Source organism: Netta rufina (assembly GCF_964035555.1).
Source record: "Netta rufina genome assembly, chromosome: 1".
Taxonomy (NCBI): domain Eukaryota; kingdom Metazoa; phylum Chordata; class Aves; order Anseriformes; family Anatidae; genus Netta; species Netta rufina.
The window spans coordinates 154,042,062-154,068,795 of record NC_140123.1 but is presented as its reverse complement, the minus strand read 5'-3'; the positions used below and the strand labels follow the sequence as shown (position 1 = coordinate 154,068,795).

The 26,734-nt window shown below is 47.0% G+C and overlaps 1 protein-coding gene across 1 annotated transcript; it reads right to left on the bottom strand.

Moving 5' to 3' along the window:
• Positions 1 to 11,874: 11,874 nt before the first annotated feature.
• Positions 11,875 to 26,602, bottom strand: L3MBTL2 (L3MBTL histone methyl-lysine binding protein 2; the record flags this gene model as incomplete). The annotated part of the gene is made up of 17 exons (XM_084305829.1): positions 11,875 to 12,612; positions 13,214 to 13,336; positions 14,272 to 14,337; positions 15,057 to 15,291; positions 16,850 to 16,932; positions 17,798 to 17,945; positions 18,881 to 18,985; positions 19,507 to 19,586; positions 20,218 to 20,449; positions 21,649 to 21,737; positions 22,205 to 22,339; positions 23,024 to 23,141; positions 23,994 to 24,073; positions 24,469 to 24,592; positions 24,932 to 25,065; positions 25,304 to 25,571; positions 26,567 to 26,602. 17 exons carry the CDS (start codon positions 26,600 to 26,602, stop codon positions 12,503 to 12,505), a joined length of 2,166 nt encoding a protein of 721 aa, XP_084161955.1. The 3' UTR covers positions 11,875 to 12,502.
• Between the last annotated feature and the right edge of the window lie 132 nt (positions 26,603 to 26,734).

The window sequence follows — 26,734 nt, the reverse complement described above, 5'->3', positions numbered from 1 at the left end:
GAGGTTGTAAACACATGTGACCCCCTGACAGCCCTGAAATGAGGCGCTGCTGCTGAGTGCCTGGTAGTATGGCACATGCTGTACAAATGTGCCTGTAGAACACTGCTTCGTGGATAACACATAGTTGCTCTTAGAGTTCAAAAAATATTCCCAGAGTTTCATCTTGTATTTCCTACTTTTAAGATGACCAGCCTCCTTGTGACTGAAAATTCTGACTGAAAGCAGTTACAGAAACATGGAAATACATTTTTTCCCCCTTTGGGGACACCTGTTCAGACCTAATGAACAGGTCTTAGACCTATGTAAGCCTACCACGTGGCTGTGCAATGACCTCCCTACCTGTGGTGCACTGCCAGTGAACTTGCAATTGCCTCTGCACAATTTGGGAAGCCCATTCTCCCCAAATCAGGTTTTTCGAGCCGTACGTTATATCCACTCTCAAGGAGTAATCTTTCTTATTAATTACCTTACAAGCAACATTCTTCAGATTATCAATACTTTGATGCTTATATGGTTTACAAGAAACCTATAGCACTTGGATGTAGCCAGCCTCTGAGTGGTGATAGAAAACCGTAAGCCAGAACAATATCTCCCTTTTTTCTACTGGAAATAAAACTACCAAGGACAGACCACCTGAAATATTAATTATGTGTGTTCTGTAATGTGTTAGTTGTAGACGCTAACACTGAAAGAAGGATCCCTAGATTTAAACACCTCATGGGTAGTGTGTGGTGATGCCTAATATTTCTTATGGTATTGAAAAGCAATGCTAACCATGTTTCCCCTCTGCCCATTATATATGTTTAATATCAAAGTATAAGCACTTGGCAAAGGAGTTAGTGTTGCAACAGTAAGCGCTCTGTTATTCATTTTTATTATATGGCCTACTAGAAATAATACACCAGAGATAAATGTATTTAATCTGAACATGAAGTGCACTAAATTCCTATTTTAGGTAACATACTAATACCTGTATCCCAAAGGGATGTTTCCAATGAGTGTCTGTGGAATATAATTCATTAATTAAACTACTCGCGGCACATACTGATACTTGAAAGGCAAAGAAGGGATTGCAAACTCTCCAATTGTATGCTAGTAATTTAAGATTCACTCAGAAATGCCATTATAGCAGATTTCTGAGCTGTTGAATTTTCCCTCTAAGGATTTTTTTTCTTTTTTGGCAAATGTTGGTACTCCTAAAACACATTCAACACAGAATTTTGAAATTATGTCTAGTGATGTGTGTAGCAATTACCCTTGTTGCTGCAGACTTCATTGTAAAACACGTGCTTGTTTCTAGGCATAGATGTAATTGACAAATTATGAATCTTGGCCTAGGTAATACTGCCATTATAACATAATTTATCTGAAGCCTTTCTTTTGCTTGAAAAAATAACATTTTCCACAACTGTATCCTTTCAAGAAAGGCATCCATGCTTGAAGACTATATATATGTTGAGAAAAAAAAAAAAAAAGAGAGAGAGTAGCAGAAAAAGTATTATGAAGTATTATATTTCTTGTACCTGAAATGATTTGACCATCCTAGCGTACAAGACCTTCAAACCTTGTTAATTCAAACTGCAGTTCGAGAGTCCTTTCAGAAGCACAGATCAGAACTGCAAAAGAATTAAAAGAATTAGGACATAAGTTAAATCACTTTGCTAAGGTTCTATACCACCTTTTGTCCAACTCTTAGGCAGCATCTCTCCCAAAGAAGAAGACTGAATAAGTTTCAAAGTCCTACATGCCGTTAATGTCTGACAAATAGAGACAGGTGATTTTCTACAACATGCAGTAGTCCACAGAATTAACTTTAAATCAAAAAAAAAAAAACTTTTCCATTTTCCTGCAAGGTGATGAAAGTAGGCACCTTCTTATGTACATAAATGCATACAATTATTTTTCCAGTTTTCAAGCCATCTTAGAATCTAAAACATATCACAGCTTTACTTGAAATGCACCAAAAATCTTGCACAGAATGATCACACAGAAAATAATTAAGATGTGGCTTGAAAAAATACATATTTGGACAGAACTCTTCAATTAGACATGTGCCTGTGACTCAATCCAGGTGAGAATGAGGCATAACATGACCTAGAGATCTTATGGGATGAAAATGCAATTTTAGTATCAATTATTACTGATGTTATCATTTGATTCCTCCCCGAGGAGGTCTTACAGTTCAGGACGACCTGTATTTCATCCATATTTTTAGAGATGTAAGTGTAGTTTCAGACACCTTCTTGGTCATGTGCTTAGTTTTATTCATTTGAGTAGCTGTACTTACATGAGACCCTGCTAAATCTGAGTCAAATGTTCAGACAGTTTTGATAAAATTCTTCTGGGCAATTAACTTTTATATTTTCAAGTTCTAAGAAGACTTTGAAAATGAGAGAAACAAAACCAGAGAGATTATGGGGATCTTCTTAAAACAGCAACGACAACAACAACCTAACAGCGACAAAAACAAAAAAACGGGATCTGTGGTAAACTTTATGGGGGACAGGTAGCATTTTAGCTACTGCTTTGAGTTCCTGCTGTTGTGGATTTAGCTTACAAACTAGATGATGTAATTTTATAAAGATTGGCATTGAACTTTGATTTTGATGTAATCCATGTCCTCAAGCTCCCTAGGTTCCTGAAATAGCAGGTTATCGATCATCTCTGCATGAGTAAAAATTGCTGTTTTTTCCAACCCTATTCCTGTTTCTTTTATATGCCTCTACCACTGTTTTCCAGATCACCGCATCAGAATGACCACAAGCACAAGCACTATTGTTAAAAAATGGTCAGCATTCAGTACATATGTTCTTTGAAGAGGACGTAAGGACTGGCATTCTTCTAGATATTACTTTTGAACTTGGTAACAGGAATAACTGTGGATTTTGCAACCATATTTTTACTCAGAATATTTGCATATTCACAGAACTAAGAGAGAGTCCATTAGCACTCAATCTAAGTATTAACATCACTATTGGCATGCAAATAAAGTCATTTTTAAATTATCTGTAATATTGATCTCTGTTACCAGCACATTCATTACACTTTCTCAACTGAGAATACAGATCAAGAAGCACATGGCAGTTAGCAGCTACTGGAGAAACTCTATAATTAAAATTGCAAGTACTCTAAATTGTCTTTTCAACCTTCCTTGCCTAAGACTAAACAGAAAATGTGACATTTTATTTTTTTTTCCCCAGAATATCCAGATTTATCTGAGCCTAAGGTACAGGGATTCTGTATCCTCGCTTGATGTTTTTTTGGGGGGGACAGAGGTGGGAATGAGTTTTATGTAGCTAAAGATGGGAAGAAAAAGGGGAAAAAAGGGGGTGGGGGGGGAAGGCACAGCCTTTATTATTTATCTAGGCTCCTGTCACATCCCTCTGCAAGAAATTATCAGTCGTATTGCAAGTGGCAAACTTGCATATGAACCTGATCCATGGCAAATTATGGGTCAGCATCTTAATGTATACTGAAATGCCTATTTTTATATAACTGACATTAGCTTAAGTCTGTTCCATTTCTAGTTAACTTCCAAAGTTCCATTCTTGCAATCCCATTCTTAATATTTGTGATATATTTCATGATCCTTCTTCCACTACATAACTATATTAATTACATGACAAGGAAAGCTAATGTTCAAACAATGTGAGAATGTGCTGTTTAAGTTCAATTGCAGAATTACCTTGCAAGCAAAACAGAAATGGTCACCTAAGTTGACTAAGTGCAAAGTCAATAATGTACTTCATTACAACTTTCATTTATTAATGTGTGCTGTATTTTTGAGAATGAGAGTTCATCTTTAGCTGTATGGCAAACAATTCTGTGGATGTCTCGAATGATCCCAGTCTTGAGCAGCTCGGATTGGCAGAAAATTTTGTCACTCCGATTGCCCCAAATAACATCAGTAATAAACTCCAGAAATAGCATTTTCTATAGCTCATACTGCAAATTAGCATGTCACAGGATTCTGTAAGAATGTAAATATGAAAAAATAGGTATGGATTCAGCCCCAAGAATCATTACAAGTAGCAGAAAAACTCTTACCGATAAGCAAGTAGCAAAACTATGTCCAATTATATTCCATCATGCATTCAGGTCCACCTCACTCTCTTATGGTGCTGCCAGACACTTACGTTTTCACCCATGGAAATACAATTCCAGAAAAGCTCAGTGCATTTTAGACTGCAGAGGAAAAATTCAGACTCACTAAAGCTAGAGGCCAGAAGTCATTGATTATAATAGAGATGAGGCTGCATGCCCACCTTCAAGATACTGTTTTTTATTAATTTCAGCTTCTATAGCCTTTTATACTAGTCTATAATGAATAAAGCTGTTTCATGAATGTTTATACCTACTTTCCACACTTTAAGGAGAAACACAAGGCAAAGGGCAATGAGGAAGGACATCAGATAATCTACTTAAGTAAGCTCTCTGGATCTGAAAAAAAAAAAAAAAAAGGCAGGAAAAATATGTTCTCTGTCAAATAAGTATCAAACAAGTGGAAATCAATGAGGCAAACACCCCAGATTAAAACCTGGTCATTTGCCTTATCCTTGATGTCCTATTCTTTTCTTTTCTCCAAGTAACCTGAAGTTTACTCAAAGTATCTATATAGTTCTGCTTTTCCAGGGTCAAATGAAAGAATTTCAACATGCACTCTGCTTGTTCAAATATTTGCTTACTCTTGTTAAGGGAAAGTGGTGAGTGACTTCTAGGTATGTGCTTTAAATTGTGCACAATAGTGGATCTTCAGTATTTAATTCTCAGTAAAAACTCTGGGAGGTTTACACTCTATTTCTGTTCACTGGAATAGCTCGTTTATTTATAAATCTGAAGAGCCTTCAGCTGGTTCTTGCTCAATTATCTCATGTATGTACTTGGAATTATATATACAGTTTATATTATAACTGTGCAATTTAATAACAAAGAATACATTTCCCATTTATTTTGAATGTCTAAATCTCTAGTGGACTTCTCTTAAGCCCTATATTTGTTACCTCAGCCTTTGTGAGGACCAAATTCATTAATATTTATATGGAATATTCAAATACCCATTACAGAGAGCAGCTTCAGGATCTAATGTGAGGTGGGGAATTTGTTAGAATTTTAGAGCCAGGTCTTATAGGCTACATCAAAACAAATTGCTTTATCGGCTGTTAAACCCAAACAGCACATTTGAATTGTAGTGCCCATGCATAATGATCTCTCGAAACCAGAGTCCAAAGATTGACTTCTTGGACTGAGGGAGTATTAGGCAAGCAAAATGAATGTCCATTTCTTTAGACTTGTGCCAGGTAAAAATAATATAAATATTTAAAATAAATATTATAAAAATAAATATTTGAGTAAAAGCTTTCTTCTTTCTTTTGATATGCATTTGTTTTTCATCTCACATAAAAATTGTACATGGTCTCACAAACATCAGAAAAATATTTTCAGATGCGGTTAATACTTTTTTTTTTTTTTTTTGGTATTTTAAGATGTCTCTTTTCTTTTAAAGAGACACTCTGAAGTATGGCTCTCCCACTAGAGAACACTATGATTAAATACAAAAAAAACAGAAAAACAAAAAAAGCGTCTTGCCTTGTAACAACTGGAGAAGCCAGATAGTATCTTCTAGAAAATTCATTTCCCCCAAAGTCAACCAATTTTCTGGACAGGTAATATATTTAATGAAAAATGAAATCATGGGATTCTGTTTTCCCAATAACAGTAATTAGTCATTTTTTACACCATTTGTGGTCCACTACCAAATGTCATCTTTCCATTTGTTTTACATGTAAGCGTAGGTAAATCTGGAAAACGAGATAAAAACCTGTCTCCTCATTCTGGTACTAACACAGAAGTGACATTAGGTAAAACATCATGAATAAAATAAATAGAAAAGTTTGCTAATTTCTACTTAATAATTGACCACAATCAAATATCAAAAGTTTCAGTATTAATACCCATACAAGCAATCAAGACACCATGAGCTACACAATCCCTGAACAACCTGAACTACGTTTTAAATTGTAAGGAAAAAAAAAAAAAGTTATAAAGAAGGTGAAATTATTATGAATATTTTTTGAGTCTAATTTGATCATTCCATCATTTGCATTTGAAAACTAGAAAAAGTGATGAATACCAAATCATCTTCCCTCCGAGAGCTAGCAGCATGCATGCATAAGTTATCTTTTACAGGACAAATAGTGGGTGGTTTTCTGGACAATCACTACCTACTTAGTGATGGGTTTTATCAGCATTAAAATCCTCAGATCCAAGAATCCCCAGGTATGGGAAATTCCAATTATACACATTTCTTTACATTTCAGTAATCAGTCTGACTGAACAAAAGAATGGTAAAATATATGAATGAATTAAAAAATAAATAGATAAATCCATATAGTATAACTTCAATCTAACAAGCTATCCAAACATGAAATTTCGTTCTCTGTCACAAACTTACCCTTAAAGCAAAGAGATGCCAGTTCCACTTCCCATAATCCTTACGCATCTGAAGCTAAAAACAGAAACCTCCATATGACAGAATTGCTCATGATCAAATTTCACCTCTTCAGTTATACAGAACCTGTCTTAATCTTCCTTTTTTTTTTTTTTTTTTTTTCTTCCAGGTACATTTTGGCTCTTGTCTTCTGAAAGAGTTCAGTTTTGGCATTATTCAGACAAGGCACAGCAGTGTCAGTAGTATAACAAACAGACAATTAATAGGACTCAGGGGACCAATGTTTACCATGGAGCTGCTTGCAAGTCATTTAAACTCTATGTTTTTGTTTCTTCCTCTATAAAATGCTGTCTTGACAGTAATTTCCCTTGAAATTTTGTTGTTGGTGGTGTTTTTGTTTTTGTTTCAGAGCAATTGGTAAAATCTGAGAGTTATTAACCATAGTTCTATACAGCTGCATGGTGATCATTGTGCCCTCCATCTACAGGTTTCAAGCCACGATCCTGAGTTTCTTTTCTTCCCTAGTTAAAAGTTACCAGGGGCCACTGCCTTTTAGACTACGAATAAGATAGTGCTACAAGCTGAGATACCTGTCTGCTTGGCTTTCTGTCTTCCTGCTGTTTTTACATTCATAGAGCTTTCTGATATACCATTTTCCCCTTCTTTCCACCCTATTCACAACAGTGTGAGGATAACCATGGCGACAAAGGACTTCTCAGCTATCATATTAACTGTTTTGTACTTCTGCAAGCATTTAGTGCAATTGACAAATAATTGAAGCCAAGAAAATTCAATCACAAACTAGATGGGAGATCCATCACTTTCCCTGAAAACAGCTGCATTAAATAACATGAAGTGAAAAAGCATCAGAATACGTCAAGTGTGACAGGAATCCAGCCTTCTGCTTACACAGCTCAGTGTCTTCTACAGGAAGCTTGACTCCAAAATTCTATTCTATTTCTTGTCTGGGAGTCAGGAAGTTTTAATAGATATTACATGGGTATTGGTAAGTGATGTGAGAAAATACAAATTCAGTCTGTAATTGCAAGTGTTTTAGTTTCAGGAACAAGAAGTTATACAATGCATGCAGGGCAATGCATAAGTATTCCAACACGTAATGCATTATTACAATACTTATTAAGACAACCTGTCTCAGGCAATAGAGGCTTTATTTAAATTAGCAAGTCACGGGACATAACAGGACTGGATATATAGAAGGAAAAATTCAGCACTGAGAAAACATTAATGGTTGAGATATACAGAACTCTTACTTTGATTGCCTTTACACTGATCCAAATCGCTGTTAACAATTGAAATGTATTATATGCGCCTGGGACTGTGTCTCCTGTTCCAGCACCACCTAAAGTGGAATTGCACTTCCCTGCTCAAGGTCTGCTCTGTCCTGTGCACTTCCAGGAACTGTTTGTCATGGAACAGGCCATGCTGAATTTCTTTACGAACATGTTGCAGGTGTCCTGAACTTCAGCTTGTGGCTTTGCAAAAAAAATGTTAATATAAGGTCTTGAAAGGTTTTGTGGTAGCAGCCTTCTTCTCTCTAACAGAACAGAAATGCTGTCCAAGGCCAAGCACAACTGATAAATACACTACTGGCCTACATGTGCTCGGCCACTGCTCAAATGCACATCAAAAAGCACACTGCAAAAATAATTTAAAGAACTCAAATGTACTGAATTGTTTTCAGATTGCTTAAGAAATACTCTTCTGGTTGTACAAAAAAAAAAAAAAAAGTTAAAAAAACAGTTATTGATTTGAGTGCATTTTCAGTTCATGTTTTAACATGAACTATAATGTTAGTAAATAAAAGTCTATTTCAGTGCAATTCTTTAAAAGGAGATGGATAACAAAAGGCAATTTGTTCCCATGAGTGGCACCCACTCATGTTTGCTAGTACTGAGCTGGTTTTGTATACACCAGCAGCCGTATGTGATAACAGAGCATGTATTTGATAGCTGCCCTAGTTCTGATACATCCTCTTTCATTTAGTTTAGCACCAGGCCAATATGCTCAGTATCACCAGGGTGGTCTACAGTCTTATGATCAGCATCTGTTTATCTAACAGTACCATTTTGCGTGTGTGTTTTTATTTTTGGTTACTGATTAGGACTGAGATTTTCACATTACACTCATGCAACTTGAGCACACAACATAACACCACCCACGACTGATGCTAACCCTCTCTTCTTTACTGCACAGGATAACAAAGCCAATTCATCTGAATAATTACACCATCGGAGGCAAGTGAGGGACCTGACCTGCAGGTAGCTACCATGTGATTTTTTTTCTTAATCTTTCCTTTAGAAAGGAAAAGAAACACCACAGATAGAAACCTTGATTATCCGGAATTCAAAGGGCTTGTGTGTCAAAGCAGCACTTCTGCTGAACTCTGGCTCCCTATGAACCTCTTTCAGAGTTTACATTTGTAATTTCCAGCTCAAGGCTCTCAGTTAAATTGTTTCAGCTGTTCATCTTCAGAGCCACCCACTCATAAGTAAAAATGAGTACCACAAAAATAAAATCCTGGCAGGAAATTTATGAAATTCATAACTCCAGAACAAAACTGGTGGTTTATTTTCAAGATTATCTTTTTTTTTCTTCATTTACTACTTGACATTTTCTCCATTAAAGAAATACTAATTATGGTACTTATTTATACAAATACTTCATTCTGTATTACCCAGAAATCGCAAAGTTATCATTGGATTTGTATGAAGAGGAGTGTTTTAAACAGAATTCTATTTTCTTCCATATGACTTAACCATTATCATATGGAAGATAACGAAGCAGGTAGTAACCTAAATCTATTTAATTAAGTCTACCAATCTGTGAGTCCTACAGCATTCACCTTTAATTGCTTTCATTATATAGCTTGATTGTGTTTGACATCATTAGGCTTCTAAACTTAGTATGTGCTGTAAATGGTGTTGCCCATGGAACGGGTCTCCTATTATTCCAAATCAGCAGATTTACAGTTGTCTTGCATCACGAAGCAAAAAGACATATCAAAAGCTAACTTTTCTAGGCTATACATGTTTTCTAAATTTCTTCAGAAGAGCTGATCAAATATAGTATGACAGTTGTGTCCCACAGGAAATTATTCACATCAAACAACCAGTAACACGTAAAAAATGTCTTGGTCCATTCAATCCTTCTGGGGGGTTAAAAATGCAATGAAAAGCCAAAGGCGGGATTTATTCCAATGCCTGATAATGATATTTGCAAAGAGCATTTATGAGTCAGAACACAAAGTTTGCTCCATGGTGACTTGACTTGCCAGCCAAGAAGTGCTCTCAAGCTCTGCTAATCAAGGGAATGAAATGCAGCCTGTGGGATCAGGCTGAATCTGTTACTCAGAAGCCGAGAATTTAGAGTTTTGTTGAGTTACCAGACCAGACTTAGACCCTTTTTTTTTCTTTTTTTTTTCAAAATATAGTTAAGTAGTTTTTATGCTTTGCCACTCCAGTACTAAAATCTCATTACAGTACAAGACAAATTAGACATGCAAGTGCCTATTAACAATAAAAAGAGGTAGGTGTGCCTCTTTCACAGTTCAGAAAAGTTCCAGTGGTTTCTGAGGGTCTTATGGACTCCAGAAGCCTATTCCTGAATAAACCATAATCTAATCATATAAATGTTTGATGACAAATCAGTGAGACAGATAGCTGTATGAGGATTTCTATTTATAGTTTTTCCAAAAAGATATCTCCTAGTGCAGGAATTTTATTATTCTCTTCTAATATCACTTCTAGTTTGCCTTGTTTAGGAAGTTAAAAAACTTCAGACATCTCCGGTCTTATATCGTCCTCTCAAGTAATCATACAAAGGAGTCGTTTGAAATACTCCTAGTGTTGTGTGTTAAATCACACTGCCTTTATCCAGATTTTTTTCAGCCACTGTTATTGACTAGAAATTCTTCAGTTTGACGATTTAGGGTTAAAAAGACCTGGGACTGACCAATCAACCTGGGACCGACCTGTCCTAATTTGTTTCTACTTATAAGGCAAAATTTGAATTCACTTTAAGTCAACTTTTTCACACAGCCTGTTGTTCAATCTTAACAAGTGCTTAAGAACTTTCTTCAAAGTCAAGCTTACCTGCATGCACTCGAGCTTCTGAGATTTTTATTTATTTATTTATTTTAAGGGCTGAGAAAGGAGCTTAGAATCAATGTAAGAAAGACCTTGTGGAACAGGCTCACCTACCTGGCTTCAGAGTTTTAAGGTCAATTGCTCCTTATCTCTAATAGAAATAGCCTGACAAGGGGCTTAGTGGTTAGAGTTGACCTAATTAATTAACTACAAAAGGTGCACAAGGGTCATATTTCTGTTGGTCATACATGTATTTCTGTTAGTCATTCTGTGAGGAAAATTAGTACAGAGCCTGTTAAATACATATAAATATATATATGTAAATAAAAGAAAAAAGAAAATTACCTTAAAGGCAAAAAAAAAAAGGCCACACTGTTATCCATCTTCTTAAAGTGTGAATTTTCTTCAGAGTGGGAAGGCTTCGGTAAGTAAACACTTATATCCCTTAAATGATCATTTGAGGCATGGAACATTTAGAGCACAAAAAGAGGAAGAAGAAAGCCAAATCGTCTTCCTGTAAAGACAAGTGGCCCTAAAAGCCCAGCTGCTTCCCAGTGCTGGGGAAAGGTGGCACCCAAGAGGGAGGGGGGAGAGAGAAAACTCTGGTTTTGCCCTAGAACAGGATCCTCCTGCCTTAAGCCATCTACTGCAAGCTGGTAAGCCTCAGGCAGGGAAGCCCCAGGACCTGCCTTTTAAACACCCCACTCATTTCCTGACTCCTCTCCTTGAAGCAGAGGTTCCCTCAGTAGCCCAGGCCCCCCCCCAAGGGTGAGCCACAACAGCCCAGGTCTCACCAGGTTTGGTACAGACCCTCCACCACTTTCCCACTTGTATTTCACTGCTATCCCCAAACTTTTCTTCCCCCTCCAGTTAAAGTCTCCATTTGCCTCTTTATAAGGGCAAAAGAAGACTTAATTACTCCCAGTCTCTTCCACCAGTTTGCTTGTTAGCTTGCCAAATTTTTTTTTCCTCCCCCTGACCCACGATGCAAAACATGAACTGTTTTGGGCTGGGAACTTGAGAGCAGGGCCAAGGCAGCCATTTCGTGACCAAGGTGCAGTCACGAGCAGCCGTCATTCTCCTGTAGCGCTTGACAAGACACGTGCACTGCAGCCAGACAAGGCCCACAGTGGCAAGGACAGGCGAGGCACTCACCTGCAGAAAGCTCACAGGAACAAACATCAACCCACATTTAAGACTCTCACCACTGCTGCCACATCGACCTTTCCAAGTTCTCTTTTCCTCCCCCTTTTAGTTAGCCCTGGTATTTTGGTGAACCAGAAAACAGCACACAAGCACGTGACTTCTTCCTTAGTTTATTTCACAGGTCATCGATCAAATTTACAGTAGGAGTATTAAAAAATAAAAATTTCAAACTGTGCACCACATACTCTGCAGTTCTGGGTTCAAAAGGAGGAAACGATGACACACGAAGTTCTCTTGCTTCCTCCAGAGGCATCATCATTCCTTTCCAACTTCTCACCTCTTTCCACTCTTCCTGTCCTGACTTTCTCAGAGGTTGTACGGCCAAGGCCAGGGAGCACAGCACAGATATCCTACGAGAGCAGCCGACTCCCTGATGCACACGACCTGCATGCACCATCTCGGCCTGCAGGTCACCTCCTCCAGCCATGGCCAAGAACCCAGACTACCCCTTCGTGCTCTGGCAGCCTCCTTCCCGTCAGGGGCTTCTGCTCAGAGAGGTGCCTCTGGTGCCGGGCACACACAACCCCAGCAGCCCCCCAGTCACGCCCCTCAGCGAGCCTGTGGCTCTTCTGGAGTCCACATCCTAGGGCTTAGTTCCAAGTCTGGGGGCGATCTTCCACGACAAGGAAGCAGAGTTGTGATGCTGCCTCAAAAAGGGAAGGCCCTTTCGGTCTTCTGCTTCCCTTTGCCTTCCCCAAAGAGCCACGAGATGAAGCACAGGCTGCTGCGGGATACCCCAGGATCAGTCCGTCACCTCTTGCTTTATGCTGCTGATGGGAACGGGAAGCTCAGTGGCTTCAAACTCCGGCAGCGAGGGGTCGATGGTTTCTTCTTTCACCTGCACGGCAATGACTAGCAAGAGACGGGGAGGAGAGGAGCATAAATAGAGGAAAAGTCAGTGCGATCCATTTTCTACCTGCCTGGGTCCACACAAAGGGGAAATTAAACCTTTATGAGTAACTGGGACCTTTGTCAGGCTCCATTCCCGTGCACACAAAGCACCTCACCCACCCCCTTCCCCAGCACCTGCCAGGCCAGGCAGGTGACCCGGCCACCAGATGCTCTTCTGGTCACCACATCCCTTGGTGCTCAGCACCATGGGCAGTGCTGATACGCTGTGACAGCCCTTAGAGGGAGCAGGACGTGACAAACACCTCTGACACGTCCATCTCCTTCCCAACAACCTCCCCCAACCCCAGCCTGCTCAGTAGGGCAGCCAGGCCCTCAGCAGGCAGCAGCAGGATCGAGACATCCCGCTGTAGTGATGCCATTGAGCCTCCTAGGAGAACCTTCCCAGAGAAAGCAGGCCAAGGCTTTCTTGCTCTTTCAGCTCTAAAGCAGCAGTCTCTGCCTCTGGAGGAGCGAGGAAGGACAAAGCACAGCTTGTCAGGGACATATCAGGTGTACACGAGAGCTGTACATGGTTATAGGGTTGAGTAACTCGGTCCCTTACTCTCATCGGGTGGTGGCTCTGGCAAAACCTTGATGGCAGCTTTTGCTTCTCGTTTCGTCCTCGAGACAGAAGGCTTCTTGACGGTCTGCTTGATCGTGCGGGTTTTAGCAGGTAACTTTTTTCCTTTAAAAAAAAAAAAAAAAAAAAGGAGATAACAGCATAGGGAAAAGTGAGTTCCTTTCCCCTGGAAAACCAGCACCCCTGCTCCACCGAGAAGCCATATGCCAGGGACCAGCACAACTGACCAGCAAGCTACATGGTCATTAGCTGCCAACTGGTTACCCCAAGAAAATCACCTACTGAAGGAAAACTAGATCGATAGTCTCAAAACATGCTCCTCTTCATTAAATCAAGGCACTTCAGCGCGTGCTTAAGTTCCAAGGAGCCGGTCCTGCTGGAGTCAGTTAAGAGCTTTGCTTACCTGTCTGGGTCTAGCCCTAAAAACTGGGCACGGTGGCTCCAAGGCACGGACACTGTAGCATTAATATTCTCAGTTTTAGCTGATGCTTTTATTTAGGTCGAATGTCTTTTACATTCTTTAGATGTCCCTTCCCCTCCACCCCCAGGAAGGAATCCCTTGCCCGCCTACACGATTCGCCACAGCGACTGCAACACTGACGACAACAACGACAGGATGAAAACAGCAACACGGTCCAGCCCCACAGCTCGCCTCCTCAGCCACCTCGAGGCTTTCTCTCCCTCAGCACACAGCAGCCGGGGTTGCTGGCTCGCTACCCTCCAGTCGCAAGGAAGAATCTCCCTCCGACCACGGACACAGTGGGGAAAGCAGCACACCTCACGCCTGGAAGCAAGCGCCATCTACGCCTCGGCCGACAGAACAGACTGCAAGACAGATCCTTCCCACACACACAGCTCTCTGCCCTTGGGGAACGGGGTAATTAAGAAGGATGAAGCTGAGCTGTCAAACCCACGGCTGACTCAGAGCATCCACAGCAAGACAAGGCCTCTCTCTCTCCTGCTCCTGATCATAGACAGGGTTCCTCTAACTGGGCCCAGCCTGCGAGCGAGCGGGAGGGCGCTAATCAAACATCACTCACTCTTCTTTCCATAGGGTTTCTTCCTCTTCTTGGGCACCTCCTTGGCCTTCACTGGAGCTGTGGGCTCTGTCATAGAGACGAGAGGGAAACGAAAGCCAAGTCCCATAACCAGTAGGTAACTGGGATGAAGTGACATAAGCGAGAAACAAGATACACCCGTCCCCCCGAGTCATTGCCCTCTTCCCGAGACAACCAGCTGGGGGGAAAGCGAGGCTGGAGCGCGGTCGCTGTCCTGTGCTCCCCCAGCACAGGGGAGAGAGGCCCCGTACAGATTTGGCAGGGACAGTGGAGAAACAAGATTCGTTGCCTGGGACAAGGAGAACATCTACAGAGGTGAGGCAATGGCCTCCCCGTGACCAGGAAAGGAACAAACTCTTGAGAGAGGGATGCTCTTACCTTTTACAGACTGAGTCAGAGAATTGATAAGAAAAGGGAGCAGGGGCCAAGCTGCCCCTGCGACCCGGCCGAGGCTGCGGTGTGCTTAGTAAGAGGGAGCTGTGCGGGGTCAGGACCGCCTGGAACCCTACCCAACTTCAGCAGGAGCAGTTCTGTTGGTGTGCGGGTGAGGGAGTAGAGGGAAACCCGAGCCAACCTCAAACCTCAGCCTGTTTTCTCCCTGCCACAGACTCCCCCCTCTACCAGCTGCTAGGCTGTGGCGGCAGAGGAAGACTGGTGGCAGCCAGCACAGACCAAGCCAGCAAGCTGCTCCTCCACACGAGGCCCCAAAAGGAGGAGCCGCTGACGGCGAAGGAGGAAGGCCACCTTCGCCTCTAGCTTGAGCTCACCTGGAACGACGGGGGGTTGGAGCTGGTAGCCCGTCAGCTCGCACCACCCCACGGGATAGATGTCTGGAGACTCGCAGTCCACCCACTGGTCGTACTCGCTGTCCCAGCCGTCGAAGTGGATGCTGAGCAGGCGGTGCACGACGCGCTTCACCGTGGCCACGCAGATGAGCCGCGGCTCCATCAGGTCCACCGCTTCCACCTTCATGCCTGCCTTGAAGCCATGGTTTGGGCAGTCCTGGGTGCGTAAAAGATAAAAAGAGGAAAACCCAAGGCAATTGCAGCCAGTCCAAACCCGCATCCGGACGGCAGCACCCTGGAGCAGCTACAGGCTTACGTCCAGCAAGCAGACAGAAAAAGCCCAAACTCAAGCCACTTCGATGCCCCTCCAGCCAGCTTACAGCAGGAGGGGACAACTGAACGGATCCAAGACCAGCTGCATCCCTAGAGAATCTCAGCCCAGCCTTTAGAAAACAGATCCTGAACTGGGGGAGCAGCACGCAGCAGTTAAGAGACACCTGATCAAACCCAGAGCCTGAGGCAGCGCTGGAAAAATCCTAAAGACAAGCACAGGCTCACCACTGCAGCAGTTTTTCTGATGCCAACCAGACTACTTCCACCCAAACAGCAGCATGACCACAGGTAACAGGTGGTGCAGAACCCACCAAGAGCCTGGAGCACCAGGAAACACCGCAAAATTGCAGGTTCAGAGACATCACGACATCCACAAAGGTGTGACAGTGGCTGCCCTGAGCAGCCAGACATGGGATTTACTTGGAGATCTCCTCAGAAGTGCTGACTGGAAGCAGAGAGCAGCCCTGTCCGACATCTTCGTTAAGGATTTGGATGACAAGGCAGTGCGCTCTCAGCAAGTTCCCCGATGACACAAAACTGGGAGGAGCAGCTGACACAGCAGGGGGTGTGCTGCTGTCCAGAGGGACCTGGACAGGCTGCAGAAATGGGCTGACAAGAACCCCACGAAGTTCAGCACGGGGAAGTGCAAAGTCCTGCCCCCGGGGAGGAACAACCCCAGGCACCAGCACATGCAAGAGACTGACTGGGTGGAAAGCAGCCTTGCAAAAAAAGGACCTGGGGGTCCTGGTAGACACCAAGTTGAATATGAGCCAGCAATGCACCCGTGGGGCAAAGTATGTTAACAGTATTTTGAGCTGCAATAGGAAGCACGTTGCCAGCAGGTAGAGAGAAGGGATTCTTCCCCTCCACTCAGCACTGGTGAGGCTGCACCTGGAGCACTGGGTCCAGTTCTGGGCACCCCAGTACAAGGACATGGGTGTACTGGAGAGAATCCAGCAAAGAGTCATGAAGATGATGAAGGGACTGGAGCATCTCTGGTGTGAGGAAAGGCTGAAAGAGTCAGGACTGCTCAGCCTGGAGAAGAGAAGGCTCGGGGTGATCTTATCCAGGTCTATAAACACCCAAAGGGCAGGCGCAAACAGGGTGGGGCCAGGCTCTTGTCAGTGGTGCCCAGTGACAGGACAAGAGGCAACGGGCACAAACTGGAACACTCAGGAGGTTCCACCTGAGCAGGAAACACATCACTGTGTGGGCAGCTGAGCACTGGCACAGGTTGAGAAAGGCTGGGGAGTTTCCCTTCTTGGGGATTTGTGAAAGATGTCTGGACACAGTCCTGTACAACCTGCTTGAGCAGGGGGTTTGGACAAGAAGACCTCCAGAGGTCCCTTCCAACCTCAGCCACGCTGACAGCCAGAGCTCTTGTGCTCCACCTAGCTGACTGCAAACATCCCTACACATCTCTTCTCCCAGGCAGCACTCACTGTGTTGAAGAGCCGTGCTGGAACAGGTCTTGATTTAGTCTTTTCCAGGTAAGTTTCCCAGTTGAAGGTCTTTGCATCTTGCCCTGCAGGAGGAAGAATTGGTCAGAAGGAAAAAGGCAGTCACTGGGCAGACCAGCTGAGGGAAAAGGCAGAACGGGCAAGAAGGAACCACTACAACTGCTTCCAAAGCAGTTTCATTAACTGGCACATTCGGCCTAGTTTTGGACTTCAATCTAAGGCACAGACTCCACAGCAGTCCAGCAACCCCCTCCAGTGGGCAAACAGGGAAGTTGTACAAGATGCAGCACTGAACGCCCATGTCAGTCACACATCCAGACCACAGAGAAAGGTGAGGAGAAGGAACTGGCAGGAAGAAGCATGGTGAAAGCAAACCACTAAAACCAATCTTTTTCCCACTAGAAGCAACGTCAAAGACGACAGAACAGCACTGCACCAAGTGCTGCAACGAAGAACTTCAGAGCAGGCCTTTTGTGGTATGGCCAGATGAGGCAGTAAAATCCACTCTGATTTTTCTGCAAAAAAATCTCGAGATGCAATCCTTCTGTCTCAGATTTATTCATGCAAGAAGAGAAGTGGTGACTCCTGCTACTTGTAACAACTGAGTCACGTAGCAATAGCTCTGCTCATCCCTCCTTGCCCTTTCACAAAGGGATTTACTCAGTTTGGGGATTGTACACCTCTCCCACTCATCCTGACCAACGCTAATGCCCTCAGGAGATGTAACTTCAATCCACAAAGTACCACTACTTGGTTTACCAGCAGAGCTCAGACGGCCTGGCTTTCTCCCCAGCCAGCCCTATCTCCCCCCAAAGCAGGCAGGGTGGGACCTCGTGGTTTTGCTTCACCTGAACCTCACGCTTCTCAGAAAAGCCCATCCAGCGGCTTCCGTGTGCAGGTTGGTACCCTAGACCACAGCCCAAATCTCACCTTTCGGAGGGGTCAGATCGATGCTGTTCTTCTGACAGAAGTTGACAGGGAAGATGGCGTGGGAGGAAGCGTGATAGCAGAACCAGTCCGAGCCGTCGTCAGATGTGGCTCCGTCAATGCTGATCATGAGATAGCCGTCCAAGAGGACCTAAGACAGGAGGTGAGGGGCATAAATGAAGAGCTTCACTTGCTCTAAAGTCTCTCCTGGCAACAGATTCCCCCAAGAGCTCCCACAGCTAGATCACTGTTGCCACTAGATAACAAAATGCAACGTTAACTGCTTCAGGATGTGTGGTAGCTTCTCCTGCTACGTTAGCAAGCACAAGCTAAACCCCAAAGCAGCAACTACTGCAGGGCTGCAATTAACACTAATGGCTTTGTGCAAAAGGCTCGGCTGTAAGCAGGCAGGAGCGCTGCTCTCCCTCACAACCAGACTCCTGGCAGCCCAGAGCCTCTACACCAGTCAGGTTGTTACCAACCAGTTTGTTACTGGGCTGAAGGGAAGGGCACTGCCTTCAGAACTGCCACTTCCTACAGCAGCAGGACTTGTCCCTTCCTGTCACTCGCTGGCAATTTGTACCTACCGAACACGACAGGCATGCCTGCCCCAACCTCGCTGCAGCTCCAAGCACTGGCCAAAGGGAACATTTGCCAGACAGAAGGCTTTCCTGGCACTCCCTTGCCAAACCCCACACATCAAAGTCCACTCTTGGGTTCTCTGAGAGCTTCTCGAGGGAGCAAAAAAGTCCAGGTCAGTGCTCTGCTCCAGGAGACGCAAAGCACCTCACTGAGGAAACCTGGCAGAGCAATTTGCTTTCCAACTCAGGCACAGGAGCAGAGCTCTCCACCACCTCATCAGGAGAGGCTGGAGGTGCAACCCTCCTCAGCTTCCCAAACCCGTGAGTGCTGCCCATAAAGACACACCCCATCACCCTTCCCACAGCCCTTTCTCTCCTCCAGGAGGATGCTACAGATGCCTCCCTTTATGCACTCCAAGAACCGGAGCGCATCAGAGAACAAACCTAGAGGCTGTGATGTCTCAGGTGAAGCCAGGGCACCTCCTTCCCCCTGCCCCAAACTCACCTTGCAAACCGTGGCCACACAAATGTTGCCCAAGTTCAGGGGGTCGATGGCTTCCAGTTTCATGCCTTCCTCAAACCATCCGCCTTCGGCATAGACAGCCCGTACCTACGGGAGAGTCCGGCACCTCAGTACTGCCAGGGGCATGGGACAGCCCCATCCCGACATCAACATCAACTGCCCCCCTACAGACAGGATCAGGGCTTCTTCACTTGGCTCAGCCCAAGTCAGGAGGGGAAAAGAAAGAAGAAAACTACACAGAGGCAGCCAGTGCAACGCTGTCTCTGCGCCAGCAAGCTCCTGCCAGGGCTCTGGCCAGTCACAGCTGCAGCAAAGCCTCCTGATCTCAGTCCCTACCAGTATGATCCAGCCCTAGGTCTCAACTGGTGTCTCCCAAGCAATCTCCTTGCCTCTCCTGCTCAAAGCTCCAAGGACTGGAGCCCTTAAATTGAGCCCTTCAATCTGATGCTGTCTTCTAGGTCTTTTATCTTTTTATTCTGCCTTTTCCCCTGGCCAACTACAGCTTTGACACCCCAAACACCTTACTGCCCTATGGCTGGAAGGGGGACAAAGAAAACCACCACTGCTTCCTTCGCTGTGGCCACCGCAGAAAGCGAGACTTGTCTTACCTTCTTAAACAGGTACGGGACAGCGTCACAGTAAATCTTCCGGAAGGTGGGATGGTTTGCCATGTCACTGCGCTTTTCTTCTGTGAGGAATGGAAGAGGGGAAAGGGAATTAAGAAACCTGCAGCAACCACAGTAAGAAAACATAATCATCTGTTGAGAATCTAACAGCTGTAGAAGAGCCAAATCAGAGATGGGTAATAAGAACAGGTCAGTCCCTCTACATCTTCCTGTAACGTGAATTTCAATACAGCGCTTGCTCAAAAGCAAATGCCCAGTCTTCCTGAGCACTAGTGGTAGCACCCCAAAATGCAGCTGTTATCACCAGGGACAGGCAGCAAGGGAGACACAAATCAAAGCATCAACGGGGCTTGAGTCTAAGTCCAGAAGGAAAAAAAAAACAAAACCAAGAAAAACGGTCTCTGGAAAAACCCACGTGGTGGCATCTGGTCTTACAGAAACCAGGATGAATTTTCTCAGAAAGACAACAAACACAACGTTACTGCAGATTCTGCATTCGCACAGCGTGGGGACAGACTACCTGTAAGAAACCCTCCAATCCCCTGTCCCAACCTTTTCTCTACCTAGGTGGAAAAGCGGCAGACGTGGCTGCACAGACCTTATCCGTCAGGTCCTCCCAGCACGTTGAGCCCGGCGTTAACAGCAGGACCCAGGCAGCAAGCCAGCAGATGCGTGCGGTGGCCTGACCCCTACCTATCTTCTTCATGCTGTGGCCCACTCGCCGTGACCAGCCCACGGGATGGATGAGGGGGCTCCACATGTGGCACCAGAAGTCATCGTCGCTGTCCCCGTCCTCGTAGAGGAGTCGCAGCCGGCCCCCGATGACCGTGTCCACCACCGCCATGCGCGTCCGGGACACGTGGTTCTTGTCCACCACCTCCACCCGCATGCCCTGCCGGAACGGGTACTTCATGCTCTCCGCCATCTGGCAACAACAAGCAGAGGAGGCGAGATCAATCCCACCCCGTGTCTTCCTTCCCGGAGACTTCAGAGAACAGCTTTGCCCCCACACAGCCTTGCACGGCCCCAAACTGGCTGGGAGACACCTCTGGGAGGGGACACGTGGGAGTGAGTTCATCAGGGGGGACAGGGGGCTGCCTGCCCCACACAGGACAGCTTTCACATTTTTACTGTGTTCAAAGGTTGAGCAACGTGATGATCTGCCAGCTTCAGTGCTAGAGATCCTGTACAGACTGACCCAAAGATGCAGGCACGCTCAATGAGCCGCTGGCTGCCTTCTGGCTGATTTTTGGAGACCTGCAGTTTGTTGGTAGCAGCCTAGCCCTACGCATCCACAAATAGTCAGAGATGTTTATAGAACACCTGACATTTTGGCACTGGGTGGTCCCAGAATGCTGTGAAACCAAGCCACTGTTCAAAACAGACCACCCAAACCAGCCAACACCTGACCCCAGAAGTTCAGAGGGAAGGTCCCCATCCCCACTGCTTCTGCTCATTAAGTGGGAGTGGGATGCTGGGAGGAGAAACATCCCGACAACACCTGTCTCCCTCTAGCACCTCCCTTCCATGACACGAACTCTCAGCTACAAGCTGAGGCCCAGGAACAAGCAGCAGTCAATCTTTCAGCTTCCAGAGAAGTAACGAAGAAAACAGGAGCTATCAAGGGCACCAGCACAGCTGCTCCCACACACCCTGAGGGTACCGGTGCCCCTCTGGGTCAAGCATCACTCATTGTTGGGAAGTACAGAGTAGTTTCTTTCCTCTCTCTCTGTGCTTCCATATGGTCTTTGCTTGTTTTCCCTCCCCTTTTCCTTCCCTCTCCCCCTTTCCTTTTCCCTTTAGTTAATTTATTTTTCCCTTAATAATAATTTTCCCTTAATAATTACTTTTCCTTTAATTAAATTATCCTTATCTCAACCCCTGAGTTCTTTTTTCCTTTTCTTCTTCCCCTCCTCTTCTGAGGAGGGGGAGTGAGAGCGGTGGCGGTGGAGTTCAGCTGCCCAGCAAGGTAAAACCACCAAGACCCCAAAGGAGAAGTTGTGCTGCCAGGGCACGGGGGCTGAAGGAGGTACACGGGCATTGCACAGGTCAGAATCAGACCAGAAGTGTTCCCCACGTACCTCTCGGCTGTATTTCCACAGAGCAACAGCTTCTCACATTTACCTTGATGTGGAAATCCACTGGGATGGTCCTGGCTCCCACCAGCTTCTTCATGAGGTAGCTTCTCCAGTCAGTGTACTTGGCGTGGATAGCTGGACACGCAGAGGGAGAGAGCACATCTTTACGACCAAGGGACTGCCCTACTCCTTCCCCCACCCCATCTCGGAGTCCATCTGCATTAAAAGGCCTTCTTCACGCTCCAATCCTGCACCTGCTCTCAAGGTGGACACCGTTCTGCAGGCTTGTCCCCACATCACCACTACAGGAGGGACTGTGCCAAGCAGACATACAGCTCCGCTCATCTCAAGTTGTGGTGTTACAGCAAACACGTGAGCCATACCAAGCGCATCTGCTTGCCAGAATTCTGCTAAATTAGCATCCCCCTCCTAACCGCTAGCTGAGCAAGGGCTGGAGCCATTGTTTTGCTCAGAAGCACCATCTGGGATGTAGGACCAAGAAGTTCCCCCAAAGCCGAAGCCCAACAACCTCTGTGTGGGTCAGCAGGAGGAACGGCCACAGCGCTGAGCCAACGTGCTGACCTCCCTCACCCCCCACTCACTTTGTGGTGGTACCAGGATTTTGCTGTTGATGGCACACCAGCCGATGGGATGAATATCCACCGTGCCCAAATTGCACCAGAAGTCATGGCCGGCGTCGTTCTCAAAGCCCTCGTACCGCAGGAGGGCCCTGTACCCTGCCAGGACAGAGCAGACAACCAGAAAAAGGCGTTAGAGACCAAGACTTTCTCTTCTGTCGGGTACCACAGGCTTATTCCCTACAGCATGGCCTTCAGAGCTCTGCACAGGTTATCAGAGCTTCTCCAACCATTCTGGCAGCAGAACTGCCATGTCCAGAGAAGGGCTACGAAGCTGGGGAAGGGCCTGGAGCACAAGTCCTGTGAGGAGTGGCTGAGGGAACTGGGGGTGTTTAGTCTGGAGAAGAGGCAGCTCAGGGGAGACCTCATTGTTTTCTACAACTGCCTGAAAGGAAACTGTGGGGAGCTGGAAGTTGGCCTCTTCTCACACGTAATGAGCAATAGGACTAGAGGGAATGGCCCCAAGTTGTGCCAGGGGAGGTTCAGGCTGGAAATGAGGAGCCGTTTCTTCTCAGAAAGAGCAGTCAGGCATTGGGATGGGTTACCCAGGGAGGTGGTGGAGTCACCGCCCCTGGGGGCGTTTAATGAAAGGTTGGACGTGGTGCTTGGGGACATGGGTTAGCGGGTGACACTGGTGGGAGGGGGGCGGTTGGACCAGATGATCTTGGAGGGCTTTTCCAGCCTTAATGATTCCGTGATTCTCTGAGGCTTCGCTTGAGCAGCTCTGCTCTGCTCTCTGCAGGTTCCCTCAGCAGCCGGCCGGGAGCCGCGCCGGAGGCGTACCTACGGTCTGGATGACGGACGCGATCCAGTACACTCGGCTGGGGAGCACGGCGTCGCTGTTCAGCACTTCCACCTTCATTCCTTTCACCACGTCATCCCACTGATCGAAGAGCGGCACCTGAGGGGGCGAGGCAGCCACAATGGGAGAGGGACACTGACAGAACGTCACCTCAGACGCAGACTGGCACGCTTTGCCCCTCCCGTATCTGCCAGCAGCAACCGGACTGTGCCAAACATCTCTTTGGGGTGTTCACTGAGGACCCCAAAAGGCACAACACTGTAGTTCAGTGTTGCTCTGTTTCATTGCCAGCTGTCCTATAATCCCCAATTTGTTCGTACTACTCCTCTGTAGTATCAAAATCCCCAACTATCAATAAAACTGCCCTATCTTCCTGATCTACACTTAAGGAAAACACTATTTTGTTAATATTAATGACTTTAACAAATCAACTGAAAACAAAAAAAAAAAGAACAGAACAAGTGAGTTTAACACGCAGAGAGGATAGAGCTACTATGATACCTAAAACCTGCCCTCCTTCCATTTCTCTGCCTTGGCTCCTCAGCCCACAGGGCTCGCCAGTGCAGTCAGTGCCAGAGGAAGCAGAGCTGTTGGAGGGGCAGCTGCTGCCAGGCCTGGACGAGTTCCTCCCTGCACCCCACCCTGGGCTGTGCTCACCCACACAAACTGTGCAGGCAGCAGGGATCTGTCTCCTGCCCACCTCAGTCACACCTACTCCTGCCCCCAGCCCTTGCCTATCACCACTGGCAGTGTTTTTACCAAATCTGCCTCTGCTTCCTCCCCCAAAACTCACGGACTCCCTTTCTTAGCTGTGAGGAAACCCCAGCTTCCTTCCTTGCAGCTCCAAACCCCTCTCCCCGGTCTCTCCCCACCAGTCAGAGGAGCACGGGGGAGCCCCGTGCATACAACGTGTCCCACGCACACCGTGTGGCACAGCCAAGAAGGACTCACATGTTTGAAGCAGCTGACTGGAGCTGCCTTGAAGCCATGCTCCTGCAGGTACTTTCCCCAGTCAAAGCCCAGGACAAGTGCTACGAGCAGACACAAGAGAGGAAAGTCAGGTGAGGAGGTTAGTAAAAGGCACAGAGCACTCAGCTACCCCTGGACTCCAGCACACAGCCAGGCTGGGGCCTGCTCTGGGACACAGCACTCTGCCCCAGCACGCAGGGAGCTGGCTAACAGCCTAACCGAGTTTGCTGCTCCGCCCGCTACAGGGACTGGCTGTCCCTAAAACCCACCCGTGAATGACTCGAGTTAAATACAACCCCAGTGGGCATGGGGGCAGCAATCAGCTGGGAGCAGCAGGGAGCCTGTAAGCCAGCACCTGGTGGGACTGGGACCACAGAGCTCACACTCAGAGCCCTCCAAACGTCCTCGTCCCTGTGGCTCTTGCAGCTGCACCTCCTCACACCTTGCCTGCACTCACCATCCTGGCCCGTCAGCGTCCCATCTGCCAGCTGCCCCGTGCCCTGAGAATGGAGGAAGGCCCCGATCTTGGCCGACCAGGCTGCCTTGTGCAGGACTTTCGCTTTCTTTGTTGGCGGTTTCCCCTACAAAAGAAGGAACGTTAGTGGTACAGGAGGAGAGAGGAAGCCAGTTCCTGCAACTGGCCAGCAGGGGATGCACCTCTTCCCAGGGGGGATTTCCGAGTGGCTACCATTTTTATTAATGCTTGCAGGCACAAGAAGTGGCAGCAAGTAAATATCTTCTTCCCCAGCTTCTAGGAGGCAGCACCTCTCAGCTGGTGTGCTTTCTCTAGGGACGTTGAGCAGAAATAGCAAAGCACTGGTAACGGCAGGCTGTGATCTCGCTGGACAGCAGCCACCCACCCCCAGCACACCGGGACATCCTGCTCCATCACCAGGGACAGAGGAAGGATTTTGACTCACCTGCAGCCTGGCCAGGATGCTGGCCTTCTTGGAGTTCGAGGAGTAGCTTCTGGAGCAGGAGACACTGCAGAAACGTTTGGTCTTGGAGAAGAAAGCCTCCCTGGTTCCCACAATGCCACACATCTCGCACACAGCTGAGAGGGAAGGCAGAAAGGTGTGAGCAGTTGGCAGGGCTGACGCACTACAAGGACAGAGCTAAGCCCAGAGGAGCTGCCCATGTTATGCATAGCAGTTCCCCCATGTAACCCAAAAAACGTTGTCCCAGTCTGATTCTGCTCCCAGAGCACGTTCAGGACAAAGTCCTGCATTTCAGCCTCCCTCAGCCCTCATTCTTTCCATCTCGCACAGGAGAACAGGCAGGCAGTGCAGTACCTGGCTCAGAGCCGCTGTCCTCTGTGATCCGCCCCGCGGGTGGCTGGTGCACAGGGGAGGTCGGGAGCTCTCCAGCCTCCCTGTCCACCACCTCATCATCGCTGGACTCATCCAGGCAGGAGCTGCTGTCGCTGCCCACGCTGCTGTTGTAGCTCCGGAAGCTGTCGTAACCCCCAAAGATGTCCAAGTCGTCCTCTTCCTCTTCCTCCTCACCTTCCTCCTCCGTCCGCTCCAAAGATGAGGTCTTGTGGCATAAGGAAGACACCACCTGACAGAAGAACCAGTCTGCTTTAAAACCAGACGTTTTATACCAAAACGCAGGAGACTGCGGCCTTCCAGCCTTTCCGTACAACCAGATGTCTCTACACCTAGACAGCTTCACAAGCTCCTCACGCTACTGCAGCCAGCCGGGGACAGGTCCCACCCTGTTACAGCAAGAGAGCAGAGAGGCAGGGACAGAAGGGGAGGAAGAGGAGCCCAGTGACTGATCCTCGGACTAGGAAAATCTTGAACCTGGCTAGAAATAAGAGCATAAGAAGCTGGGAAAAGGCGTTAGCCATTGAAAAACTTCTTTACCAAAAGGGTTGTTAGGCACTGGAACGGGCTGCCCAGGGAAGTGGTTGAGCCACCATCCCTGAAGGTCTTTAAAAGATGTTTAGATGTAGAGCTTAGTAATATGGGTTAGCGTAGGACTGGTTAGTGGTAGGTCAGAGGTTGGACTGGGTGATCTTGGAGGTCTCTTCCAACCTAGAGGACTCTATGTGAAACAAGCAGCAAGAAGCCAGCAGCAGCACGGGGAGAGGGCACGGGAAGGCAGACCAGAACCGCAAGGAGAGGCGCCAGGGGACAGCCGCTCATCCAAGCAGCCAACACCAAAGGCTCAGCAGCGGGTCCCTCACCTCGCAGCGGTGAATCCCCCCTGCTCGGTGGCTCGGGAGCCTTATCAGAGACACGAGCAGCGCCACGAGCCCTCACCCCCTGCACGCCGCCTGCCTCCCACCCCACCCCACCCCGGGCTCCCCAGCCTTTAACCGCTCTCCCCCGAGCCCACCCCCAAAACCAGAGCTCCTGGCGCCCTACAACCCCTCGGCAGCCTCACAAAAGCCCCCGAGCCCTCCCTGCGGCCTCCCCCTCCTCCAGCCCGCAGGGACCCAGCGCTGCCGCCCGGCCCCGGTCCCCGCACCCCGGCGCCTCAGAGCCCCTCCTGCAGCAGCGGGAGCCCCCCCCGCTCCCCTCCATCCCCATCCCCGTCCCGCCGCTCACCTCCCCGTTCCCCTCCCGCTCCCGCTCCTGCTCCATGGCCGCCAGCCCGCCTCACGGAGCACCTCCCTCCCCCGGCCGCGGCTCTGAGTGGCAGCGGGCGGAGAAAATGGAGCCGGCGAGCCCCGGGGCTCGGCCCCGCCGCGGGGCGCCATGGGCACTGTAGGCCCC